The 13,098-nt window shown below is 34.8% G+C and overlaps 1 protein-coding gene across 1 annotated transcript in view; it reads right to left on the bottom strand.

The window, feature by feature from the left end:
- Window positions 1-2,067: 2,067 nt before the first annotated feature.
- Window positions 2,068-13,098, bottom strand: part of LOC110103032 (monodehydroascorbate reductase, seedling isozyme-like) — a 32,665-nt gene continuing 21,634 nt past the window's right edge. Inside the window, exons 3-5 of the mRNA XM_028693056.1 lie at window positions 8,033-8,104; window positions 2,791-2,931; window positions 2,068-2,589 (exon numbers count right to left, since the gene is read on the bottom strand). Of these exons, the coding sequence (XP_028548889.1) occupies window positions 2,227-2,589; window positions 2,791-2,931; window positions 8,033-8,104 (576 nt within the window). The 3' untranslated portion in view covers window positions 2,068-2,226. The remainder of the gene's footprint in view (window positions 2,590-2,790; window positions 2,932-8,032; window positions 8,105-13,098) is intronic.

Below are 13,098 nucleotides of genomic sequence, written 5' to 3'. Positions count from 1 at the left end.
GTCAAATCCTATAAATTCATCTAATAAAAGTAACAACAAGTCGTGTTTCCTTGTCTCGGAAGTCAAGACAGCTCGACGACACCCTGCTTTGCCTCCTCCAAAGATTCTTCGCCAGTTCACCACCTTCATTGAACGTCAATGCATGAAGAGAGTTTGCTCATCGCGATGATCCCATTTCACGTGCTTCTTCGACCAAATCCCATAAATATGCTTGATCCAAGTCAAAATTGAGTTAATTTTGGGTTAGCAAATTAATCTGAACCTGACACGTTTATTAAACGGGTCCAATTTATGAACCCAAACCTAACCCTTATATTAAACAAGTTAACATGAACCCAAAATTTACAGGTCAAGCTCGGGTCAGGTTGGCGGGTTTGATCTATTTTTTACAACCCTAACTATAAACATATCAAAATTGATGATCATTTAGTCATCCAATTAATGTCCTAAAATTTTCAAATACGCTATAGAACCTTGATTTGGGCTCGAATTGAATCATGTTTTGGTGTCATTAGGTCCTCATCTAGATGTTCTATTTGACTAAAAAATCGCTAAAATCGGAGTTCATATGGCCCTAAATTTAATTTTAAAAATTTTCAATTCAGATATGCTTCAAGCTCCATCAAAATAATTTTCGAGCAATGATAATAAATTAGCTAATTAGATAAAAATAAATTAATTAAAGACTAGCCATACTATTTACTTAAATGAAGTTTTCCAACAGCTCCCTAGTGACATGGTCGAAGACATCAAAAAAATAAAGATTGCTAGGAGAGAAATGTCTTAAAGCAAGGTAATATTCAACTATTTTGAATCAAGCTGTTTCATTTAACCTTATATAAATATATTATTCATTATTAGATTCAAATTCGCCCATAAAAGAATAATATAAGGTAGAGAGAGAGAGGGAGAAAGGAGAGATTCTAGAGAGAGAAATTTCATACACTATACTATCAATGCAAAAGACAAAAGAGTTACAGTATAATATAATACATTGACAATTATATTATTATCCTTTGACCTTGAATTTATAAGATTCTAAGGGCCAAGGAAAAGCTATGCCAATATAAGAAAACCACTTCCACATGTTGCAGCTGCATAGCCTTCTACACAGAACTCAAGCCACCTGATTTTGTTTGGGATAACTTTCTTAATACTTCTTAAAGCAATTTTCTAGTATAAAAAATTAAAATTATTATACTAAAAATCTGCTTTAAAAAGCAATAAAAAGCCGTCTCAAACGAGGGATGACTTTTTTATTGCTTCTTAAAGTAAATTTTTACTACAAAAATTTTAATTTTTGTAGAAAGCTGCTTTAAAAAGCAGTAAGAAAGTCGTCCCAAATGAAGCATGTGACGGCTTTCTTACTACTTATAGCAGCTTTCTCGTATGAAACTTTTAATTTTTGTACTAAAAAACAACTTTAAGAAGCAGTAAAAAAACTGTCCCAAATGAAGCCTTAGTCACAGCAATTAGCAAAGAAATTTACAAAAAAAAATTCTACGCAGCATAACTACCTCTCATCAATCCTGTAACCACATACATATTACTGCATTCAGCTTGAACTGCAATGACAAGACTAATGGTATCATTGTGTAACCCTTCTTCTCAGTTCCTCATTCAACTTTCCTCATTGTATCAAAGCACTGAAAGCCTTATTCACTTCTCATTATTTTTAGCCCCTCTAACTCAAAATCCTTGTAGTGGTTCCCCTTCCATGAATCTCTCAGGTTCATCAGAGAGATGAACTCATCTTCCAAAATGAGAGAGATCTCCATGCTTCCCAGCTCAAGCTTCTGATGGATAATATCAGGAGAATTGACAATAATCCAACACAGTGCTCACAAGCTTTGAAGCTGTTCGGTGCATCAGAGGATGCTTACCATTCAAATCTCCCAGAGGTAACAAAATCACCTTACATCAATGAAATGCCACTCCAACGTAACTTGTTTTTAGGCATGGATTCTTCGAAAACAGGAACACAGACAGAAAAAAATCACATCATTTCAACCACTCACCAAATTTTTTAGATAAGGAATGCTCTTGATATTTTATGAAAGCTCTAAATGAAAAATAAATGATTAAAAATTTTAATCAGATCAGATCAGTCTATTTCATCATGCATAGAAGAATTAAAAATAAAAAAAAAATCTCAAATATCACTACTATATATATTATCATACTTGCATAATGACTTTAAAGCCTCGATAACAAAATCTATAACAATCAATTTTTGATTGAAATATTCTTGCGCAAGTTTCTTTTGTAAAACTTTGATGCAAATGAAAGACCTTCATTTTTTAGCTGCTCTAAGTCTGGTGCAGGTGGCTGGAGCCTGGCTATCTCTGCAATGGCCTTGTTCTCCTCAGGAGAACCAGATTCAAGAAATGCACCAACAACCTTACCATCTTTAATCCAATAAGAACCAAATTTTGGCTTCGCAGACAATGGGTTATTGTCGCCAAACAGAACTGCATCACCAGCATTGTCTCCATAGAATTGCCAGGATAAATCAAATGCACGAGAGTAGAAGTAAGGCAGGTAATCATATTCATCTACAGTTTGGCCTGCTTCGCTTGCCTTGATAGCCTGTCCATAAGAGGTTAAGGCTTCGTTTGGGACGGCTTTTTTACTATTTCTTAAAACAGCTTTTTAGTTAAAAAATTTAAATTTTATACTTGAAAGCTGCTTTAGGAAACAATAAAAAAGCCATCCCAAACGCAGCCTAAAGAGAACTAACAAAGTTCAAGACCAGAAGTACATTTCAGAAGCTAAAAGTTGCAATCATACCTTTACAGCCTGCTCTGCTGATTTTCTTGAATGATCAACATGCTCTACCCTCCTCAACTCTTTGTATAACTTCAAAGGAAAGGTTGCTACATCACCTACTGCATAAACACTAGGGACGCTTGTCTTGAAGAAACTATCAGTCTGAAACCCAAAAAAAAAAAAACAGACAATAGGAAAGCATTCAGTTACTTAGCAACTTCATAACGACTGTAATGCAAATTTAAGAAAGCAAATGTAAATAAGAATACTGGCCAAGAATAGCCAAAAACAAACAAAAGTTACGCAACAATGCAGCAATAGCTAAATATCATCACATAAATCTGAAAGGCATCAAAAGTGGATTAAGTTATGCGGACCATTGAAGAAAACCTTAATATGTCATGAATATAAATTAGAATACTTTCATTGTGACGTACAGTTCATGAGTTAAAATCATGAAAAATAGCTTTTATTTAATGCATAGCGGGTGCCGTGAAAGGAACCAAAGAAGAAAAGTTTTCAAAGGCGGATCACATTAATAGATTAAGCACTACCCAAAAATTTCACTCTCTTTTGAATACTTTATATTCTTAGTTTGAGACCTCCAATGAATGCAAATACCCAAGCATAATTAGACTTAAGCCAATTGTTCTCAGTCTTGGTGTTCTAATGGAGGTTGGTCTCTTGGGAGAGGAATGGGTAGCCTCATGAGCCATCACATCAATTCTAATAGCTGACAATATGACTCAACGTTTGACCATAAAGATTTTTATGATCTACAAAAAGTCAATTTCACGATGAGCTTGGAGGCTTGAATTAAAGAGGCTGGAATAGACGGTCGGATGGTTATTTAAAATTATGTTCGCTAAAATTTCTAACAACAAAGTATTTCCAATGTGCTAAAGGGCACTGAAACTGAAATGTATCTTAGTGAAAAATATTATAACTGTTTCAAATTAATAATTTTCTCTCAGAGCAACATGCATACGGTATATATTATATCCTCTTCTACTCATTTACATTTCTTCATATGATATTAGTGCACGTTTACAAACCGTAGGGTTGAATCACAACACAACTTAGCAAGAGCACAACATTCTAAATTATAGTAACACCATTGTAATTTGAACAATATGCAAGCTTGTTACAAAATAAAAAATAAAATAATTCTATTTAAAATTTCTTTTGAGAATGACCATAAATATCATGCATATCTATATATGACACATTACCATATTTTATCATTTTATATAATTAATACAACCGTCACATGAGACAATATCTAAATAGTTATATATATATATTCTCTTATTTAAATTATAAATATATCATAATTAATTAGATTCCATAACTTCACTCCTCTCATAAAATAATCAATTTATTTTCTACTCTTCTCCTTTCAGAAAAATAATATTGTTAAAAAATTAAGTTAAATTTTTTTAAAATAAATAATAAATAAATTACTTAAAAAACTAACATTCCACTTCTTCTTCAATCGCCTAATGCTACTCGAACTCCCTCACTCTCTAGTTTGCACCCGCCTTCTTTTAGATTAGTCTCCACCCTCAACAACTCATTCGTAATCCCCCTCCATCCCCTCCTTTTTCCATATTTAAAGGGACCGAACCATCCCCCTTTAGCTCCACATCTGCAACTTCTTGTGATCATACCCTTCTTCTCCATCACACGATTATGGAAATTTCCATCCCTTCACCTCCTCGTGTGAGAATGAATCGAAAGTTCCTTCGTCTTCCTCGCAAAGGTACCCTTCGCCTCCTCGCAACTCCATGTGAGGAAATGAAATCCTACAGCTCCCTTCGTCTTCTTCATGTTCAACTAACAGAATCGACAATCGTTAGTTCAATCGGTTTGGATTATTCTAGTGAGGGTCCTCCAAATTCTTAGTTTCAACCTCAAATTAACATCTCCAATAATTTTGGCACGATGATCGAGGCAAGATCAAGATAATTGCCACTTTGAACTAGGAAAGCGCATCTTAAATTTCAATGAATGAAGTGTTAAGATCCCTCAAGAGAGATCGATCATTGATCTTCATTTTCATTTTTCTTTGGGAAAAATCCTAAAAGTGTCAATTGACATCACAAGTGCCTAAAGGATTGACTTTTTTCTTTGATGATTTATATTTGGCAGAACCTCTCAGCAGTGGATCTTTGAGTTGGACACACACATGTCATGCCTTAGTGCTCGCAACTAGGTCTTTCCCATGAGGCCTTAAAATTTTTTGGTTGTTAAGACAATTTACCAAAAGGCAATTAGGAATTACATTTGTATGACATGAATTGATGCTCATCGAGAAAGGCTTAATTAGTGGATCACTGCTTTTGATGGTAGTTAAATTTTTAGGAGGAACTTAAAAGCTAGAGTCCCAAAAGCATAGCCTTCAATTTTTTCCCTTTATCCTTAGCTTGGTAGAGATCCATTATTGTAGGTCTTTTTTTCTTACAATTAGCAAAATATTGTAAATTTCAGAGAGGATCTAGTTCTTAGCTTGGTTTAGGGTCAAGCAACCCAGCTTTGCCAAAAAAGAAAACTTAGGCTCAGGTGTTAGGCTATTTGGCTTGATCCATTGTTGATATCAAAGTCATTACCATAAGGAGTCACCACCAGATTCAAAATTTGTCGTTTATCCAACTGAGTTAGCTGCAACTGTTGAGTGCTATGTTAAGCATTGACCTTCCTTCATTGCCCCCTTTAAGTAAGGGTTTTAGAGGGCACTTTATTATCATGTCTTAGTTGGAGTAAAATCCATGGGTTAGTGCTAAAAGGTTGAAGGATTGGAGATTCTTGGACCATTCTTCAAGCAAATTATAGTTCTCTGTGATAGGAAGGAGTCCTTAGAATGTCAAAGCCCTTTTATGTGGCACCAAAAAGCAATATAAAGAATGAGGAGCAAATAAGATGATAATTTATAGTAGAGAACCTGTTATATAGCTATTTGTAAATTAGGGGATTACAAAGGCAATAAACTGCAAAATGTCATGATGATTAACATTGTCTCAACTATTTGGGGCCACTTTTTAATCAAAATTTTCTATTCATTCATACAAAGTATTGTGTTAGGAGTTGAACATATTCTTCCCAAATCGTTTATTAATAAATTCAATCATTAAATATTAATTTTATTTATCAATTTAATAGTGAAATTTTTACCCTTCATTATATAATGTCTAAACCATTAACTATATTTTTAATTACCTTATCTTTAATAAATATCACTTCAGCCATTCTTTTATTTATCAACAAATTCTATGATTTTTTGGAATTTAATTGAATTTCTTTTCTATTTATCAAATTTATTAGCATTTATTATTTATATAAATTATAATAATTAGTATTCTTCCAGTAAAAATTTATTTCATTGTGGAATTAAATACATTATCATTTAAAACTTTATGTTGTGCATGTTTTATAATATCATTCAATTTCATATTTACACACCAACAATGCTTAAATTTGTTGATTATAGATGGTTAGCTCATAGCTCTTGTGAATTTTTTAATAGCACTAGATTTTTATTTTTTTTTTCTTGAAATTCTTATGATAGCCTAATACCAAATATATTTTTTCTACACGATATTTGAGAAGATTATTTGATATATTTAAAATATCACATAATTATGAAATATTAGAGTTAATAAAGCACATATGTTATACTTAATGGCTTAATTCCTATTACAAAAGATGGTTTTTTAGGTTTAGCTACTAGTCATCAGGAAAGGTTTATGGTAGATTTGTAAGCTTATAAAGGCTAATCAATGAATCCACTTTACTCCAACATGCAAAATACTTATAAGGGAGATTTTGGAGAAAAAAACTATTTTGTGCATAACATGTTCATTATCAATCTCTTGAGAGCTCAATTTACTATGATCTTTACTCCAACAGTCCTACCTCTGACCTTTTGTGAGTGTTTATATTTTATTATCTCTTTCTTGTATTTAATAATGGTAAATTTTATTTGAAAATGTAACATCCTTTAAGCACTGTCAAAAGTTCAAAGGGACTTTGATTTTGAAGTTTTCTCTAGTTTTGAGATTGGATTGCCTAAGCCTATCAAGGTTAGTTGTTTTGGTGCTCTTGCCCGTTAAGGAAGATAGTATAAGGCTTCTTCACCATTGAGGAAGTTTGTGAGACAAGCTCATAGCAATGGGAATCATAGTCAAGGTATTAGCTTTGCATGGATGTAGGCATTAGGGTTGGATGGACCACATAAAAATTATAGTGTTTCTATCACTCTATAATTTAATTTAATTTTCTTGCATATTTATTTACTTATTATTTTAATTAAATGTGGTACAATTTTCAAGTAGTGAATGTTGTAATCAATATTATGGTAAGCTTCTATAGAATTTGGATGTGCTCTCTTGTGCTTAAAGTTTTATGCTCTCACATTCAGCATTGCAATTACATACCCATAAAATTTTGTTTGATATTTGTACACTTGTGTAATGATTGATGTTAGTGATACATTGCTTAAAGAGAGAGCACATCCAAATTCACCTAGGCTAGGACGGATGCTCTCGTTGATCGATGTGGGTCAAGTACAATGTTAGTCGGCCAGCTAAGAGAGATCAACACATTGAATTCACCAAGATAAAGTCGTCAAAGCCACCTAAATAAGCATGCTCAATCTCAGGGTCACATGAACATCAAAATAAAATATCTCATAAATACTGAAGTATACAGCCTCATCCTTCCACACTACCCCCACACCACACACACATGAAACAAAAGATCTCACACATTCTTCTCTACTATAGTCTACACTCTAAACCCACCTAAACTTTCACATATATCCACAAAATGAGACACAAGAAGAAAAAAATAAAGAATGGTAATTGCAATTTTATCTAATACATACAATGAATGAAATACTGCAGTAATAGTTTATTACGCTGTAGTTTCTAATTTTTAGTTATTTAACAAGATGTTCAAATTAATTCCACTAAAAAATTGACAACTTTCAAATAGAAACCTATTTTGAAATAAAGCTGACTTTGCATCCTTTATAGGGAGCACAACAAAAAAGATGACAGACATCACTGTTCATGCTAATGCCCTAAAATTGCTACGAAAGTCAACAAGATCACAATAAAAAAAAAAAAAACAGAATTTGCCATAAAAAATCCGTACTTCATGAAAATGAGTAAAATCCATCTATCAAGCGTGCAATTTTTTAACCAGAAAATCAACCAAAGTACCACTTTAGGAGCTGGTTCTATCTTGAAAAATAAGATCATACCGCCTCTTTTGAGATAATTCCCAACTCCCCTAACTTGACGCCAAGCCTTGCAAACTCCCTAGCAGCATATCCCTGAAATTTTCCATATTAAATTTAGCCAGATGAAATTGAAATACTAAAAAAGTTTCATTGAAGCGAATAGAGAAGAAACCTTCTTGAATTCCAATAAAATTACTGAAAAAAATAGCATTTTCTTAACACATGAGGAGCTGATTGGCTACAATTAGAATTTAATTCAAATAGGCTTTAGTATATCTTGTAAATCTAAATTTGAAAAACTCTTAAAGCGTTATATTTTGAAATTTGTTTGTCATAATAGTGGTTAAATTTGGTTATATCCTAGTAAAGTATTTCGTATACACGTAAAAAATTTAGAATTTAAATAAAAGAGAAGAAGAACAACAATGTTCCAACAGAATTCACTGAATTCAAAGATTTAACTTAAAATAGGAGAAAATTGGGATTAACGAATATAGCATAATTTATGTGTGTGTGTGGGGGGGAGAATTTAACCTAAATCCTGCAGCCAAGCATCCCCTTAGGTAAAGATAAAATGGGTGGTAGGGTAATGGAGATCGTGTTAGGATTATCTGGAGACGAAAATAACAAATCGATCGTCTCCGAACGACATGCCAAATCATCGAGAAGAATTTTCGGAAGCGTACCTGAATCCATTGAAAAGCAGAATTAAGGTCTTTCGATCTTCCACGTTTAGAGCGGCGTTCTCCAAGAGAGCGAGAGACCCCTTCTTTTCACTCAAGATGGGAAATGAGAGAAATGAGAACTTAACCGCTTAAACTGGGGACCATGACCCTTATATACTTTAAGTGTAAATATTTTATTTCAGCCCATCATAAAAATAAAATAAATACCCGGCCTCTACACAAATTAATTCCATACAAAATTAATTGAGATGCCACATAAGCCAAATAATAATTTAATACTCAAATAGATCACAAATTTAATTGGCTTAATTTTAGATAGCGTCTAATGTATAAATTCTTTATTATATGTATAAATATATGGCCACATATAGAAATTTCCCAACAATCTCCCACTTGGCCACATATATAACTATTATATACATAAAATAATGTATACATTCTGAAATAAAACGGTAAGAGCTCAATTTGCTATCTTTCTAAAATAACATCTCTAGACAATCTGGTCATCAATCAATCAATTAGAATCAAAGCGACCTTTGTTACATATTTCGTAAACAAGACCCTCAAATGGTCACTATGTTGACCATTTAAATTAAACGACATTATAGCATCAGAAAATTCACACCCTCCGTAAGATATGTAGAGCCATGAAGAAGCCTTCCTTAACAAACGAATGGTAATTGTGACTTTCTTCCATCTATATCATACTATTCAGCTCAAGCTGGCTCACTAATCTTTTTAAAATTTAATTGACTCAAAAATAGGAACGTAAAACCCAAAATCAATGCCAATGAGAAAAGTCCACTTGATCAAAACCTTTCTTATACCGAGTGATGAACAACGTGCGATAAGCTGCGGATTAATTTACCATAATGAATTTCTTTTTCAATTACTAGATGTTGAGTCAAATCACGCAGGATGTATTGAATCTATTACAGAGAGTTGGAAAAAATCTGCTCTTTGCGGCGACGCCTTGTGTTTGAACATCAGGTCCTACCTGAATATGAGTGTTTCAATACAAATGACGAGAGATAGTTTCTGCCACTCTAAGGAATGTAGTCTTCCCTAGCATTTCTCATCTCTCGTGTTGCACTAGCGGTACATATTGACAATCCAGTCGGCGTATTTTCTTCTCGAATAAACCTGCATCCTATTAGCTTCTTCGTTCTAAGACATCCATGAATTCGACGCTCCTGAAAGTGCTCATTCTATCTGATATACTTAACAAGAGTTCCAACCTCATTATCCTTGAGCTTGTTCTTTGTGAAACGAGAGATGTGGTGACATCCCCGTTTTTTGATGCTAATCGTAGTTGGAACCAGGAACCACCGTCTTCTTTATAATCTAATGCGCTTCCTTTGTTTAAATGAGTCCAGGTGGAAGTAAGACCCCACAGGCAATCTCAGCATATGTCCAGCAAAAGCTTTAGAGAGTCCCGAGCAATAGATTCATTGATTAGAAAAGTTACTTAATTTCTTCTTCTAATATTGCCCTTTGTATCATTAATTCTCCCTTGTGGAGTTTATGAGATTTTCTAAATTGAAAAGAATCCATTTACAACTAAAATTTAGGGCGGAGTGTTCTCTCCTTGCCTACGTTCCTCCAAATCGATGTCAATTCGACTATGGAAAGACTTCCAAACATCATTGTCTTTCATCAATTCATCTATTCCAATAGTGGCCCTCCTGATCTTTCCCATGGAACCTTATTCTTCTAAAGTCTTCTCTACTCTGTTGTCTAAAAGGGTGTCCCAATTAGAGCAGTTGTGTTTGGACTCTGACTTACGAGAGTGGAGCATGGATTCATCTATCCAATCCCAATCAAAGACTTCCATCATTAGCTACTTTGAAGTCCAGATATACAAAGCCTCGTTAAATATAGTCACTCCCTGCACAAACTTATCAATCGTCCTCCGCAATTTTCTCCGTTGTGAGTATCTACCTCTAAATTGAGCCACATCGTTTACATGTGTTGCAGCGGAACTAATAATCTGCTTTCCGAGGGACATTTCTCGCGAGCATTTGAGTGAGTAAGTGCGAGATAATTCAAGATGTAATATTATCTTTTATTTGATGTTATCTACGAATGTTCACTATACTCTCCCATCGTAGTGGAAACACAGTGGATTTCTATCCACGCCATATTATCATCACCTCAAGAGGCATTTCCTCAGAACTATGTGTACGAATAGTTGAGATAGTTCAGTTTAATGTAGTAGGAATTAAGTTGACTTATAGCATTCGTTAATGTCATTTCTCTCTGCTCAAAATCAATATATTAATTTCTTTTAATTTATTATTCTGAAACATTTTAGGTAGCCTCCCGTAACTAGTAAAAATATACAATTCTTCGAGTTCTCAAAGCGAGGATCATGTAATCCCAGTCATGATTCTCCTCCTCACGAAACTCCCGTGAAATATAACACCATTCTTTGCACAATCCCACTTTTACGGGAGGCAGATTAGAGAGTCGAGTTCTTAAACTTTATGCATTCTCGCGCGAAATAGGTTTTCTTTGAAGTGTTGTAAGGAACACGTGTGACTACGAGGACGCTGGTTGAAATCGACAGGCTGTCTATTCTTCTGGAGAAACAAACTCTAGCACCGATTATGTAAATGGAGTCGGTAGTCATAATCTCATTGAAAATATCGACCTGCCTACTCCATTCATCCGTGGACTGCATACTCTTCGAATTGCAGGAAAGTATCACATCTCATCTGTGTCACTCCCAAGTGAGGTACATGCTTCTTTTCTTTTGAATGTCAGCATTTTGGAAAGAGTCGGCACTGCTTCTTCTCCCATGCTTTCTCTATCCTTCTCGTTTCAGGTCGCTTCAGCCTTTGAGTTGAGATGCTCTAGCTTCAGGGAGCTCGAAGACTTCTGCTTCTGTTGCATGAAATACCGGCATCTTCATTAAACTGTTGCTTCATGAATGTGAAAGCTGAAGTCACCAGAGATCCTGAATTCTTCTCCATCGTTTTAATTATTTCATACACTGGGTGCAATGTGACGGGCAAATACCTATTCATGCAACCAACGGCCTAAGTAGCGCCTTGAATGAAGTATCCGCGTCGATCACATGAATTAGTCTGAGGAGCTCTCCAAATACAAGAGGGAGCATGATGATCAAGGTTTCTTCCCTTTTTCGTTGAAACCATCTACATCAAGCTTATCTGGCCCGAGTGTTCCACATCAAGGCCAGAGGGATCTCAGTGCTTTCAAGCTTGTATCAGATTATGGAGGATCCAGGATCGATCAGAATCGACTGATGATCAGCTATCGCTCTCTGCAGTAACGTACAAGAGGACGATTATGGTCTGCAGTTCAGCATCATATCCTCTTCGGAGAAAGTAAGAATGCTCATTACGAGCTTGCCAAGACTTCAGTCAAACTTCGTTCAGCAAAATACGCCTCGTATCTTCGGGAATCTTGAGAAGCCCTGAATCAGAGTCTCCCCGAAGGTCTTAAGACCTCACCAAGCCGTCCATTATAACTGATTGTGCTGGGGGATTTTTCTCAAATGAGATAAATTATAATCTACCCATGCTGAAGTTTCTTTTTTCTTTAGGATCTTCAGCGGTAATTCATCGTTGATAATTATCTCTGTCTCCGTTAATCTTTGTTTGGAGACCCCTTTCTTCGGTGGAGGTAACATTTAGCATTTGCCCGTCTCAAAAAGGGGATTTTACAAGTAATTGCTATGGCCGCTTTATGGTAAATCCTCGAGTCAACAATTGTAAATCCTCTCGATCTTTCTATGAGATCCTCTCCCGGAGTACCAATATACAATGAAAGAATCCAAAAAGTATGCTAACAGTTTCTTGAGTTCTCAACAATCTTTCCCCATCTCATATATTCTTCAGAATAGGTGCCATCATCTTTGCATCCTATGAGTAAGCGCCTCAGTCTACTCTCAGGTTCATGTTCCGAAGCGAATTCAATTCCCCCCACCAGACATGATAAATGTGTACTATGTCCTCCATCCGAGAATGACACTAGCTTTATCCTATGTCGGTCCAGCTGGCAATTTCTTACACACCTTCCGTCATATAAGAATGACAAGATCCTTTTCCATTTATTGCTTTACTTGGATACTCTATTGAGAATATAAACTGTAAATCACTTGTCTCTACACTTTATGTTTAATCGAGTCTTTGGCTCCTACAAACCAAAATGCCGATTCTTGTAAATAAGAATGAAAAATACAGCGTATAATTCAGAGACATACTTTTACTGTCTGGTATTCTTCCTTATCGATACTCCTAACGGCATATCCTTAAGTTCTGAGTTTTACTGTGTCTCTCACACACCATTTTGACTTGATCCCACTGAGATCGCTACCGACATATTTCTGTTTGTAAAGAAATATCATATCTCGAGTTCTCTCTCAATCTCTCTCCG

The sequence above is a fragment of the Dendrobium catenatum genome, unplaced genomic scaffold (assembly GCF_001605985.2).
Source record: "Dendrobium catenatum unplaced genomic scaffold, ASM160598v2 fragScaff_scaffold_223, whole genome shotgun sequence".
Classification (NCBI taxonomy): domain Eukaryota; kingdom Viridiplantae; phylum Streptophyta; class Magnoliopsida; order Asparagales; family Orchidaceae; genus Dendrobium; species Dendrobium catenatum.
Note: the sequence above shows the minus strand (reverse complement) of the source record. Positions and strands in the feature narration are given on the sequence as shown.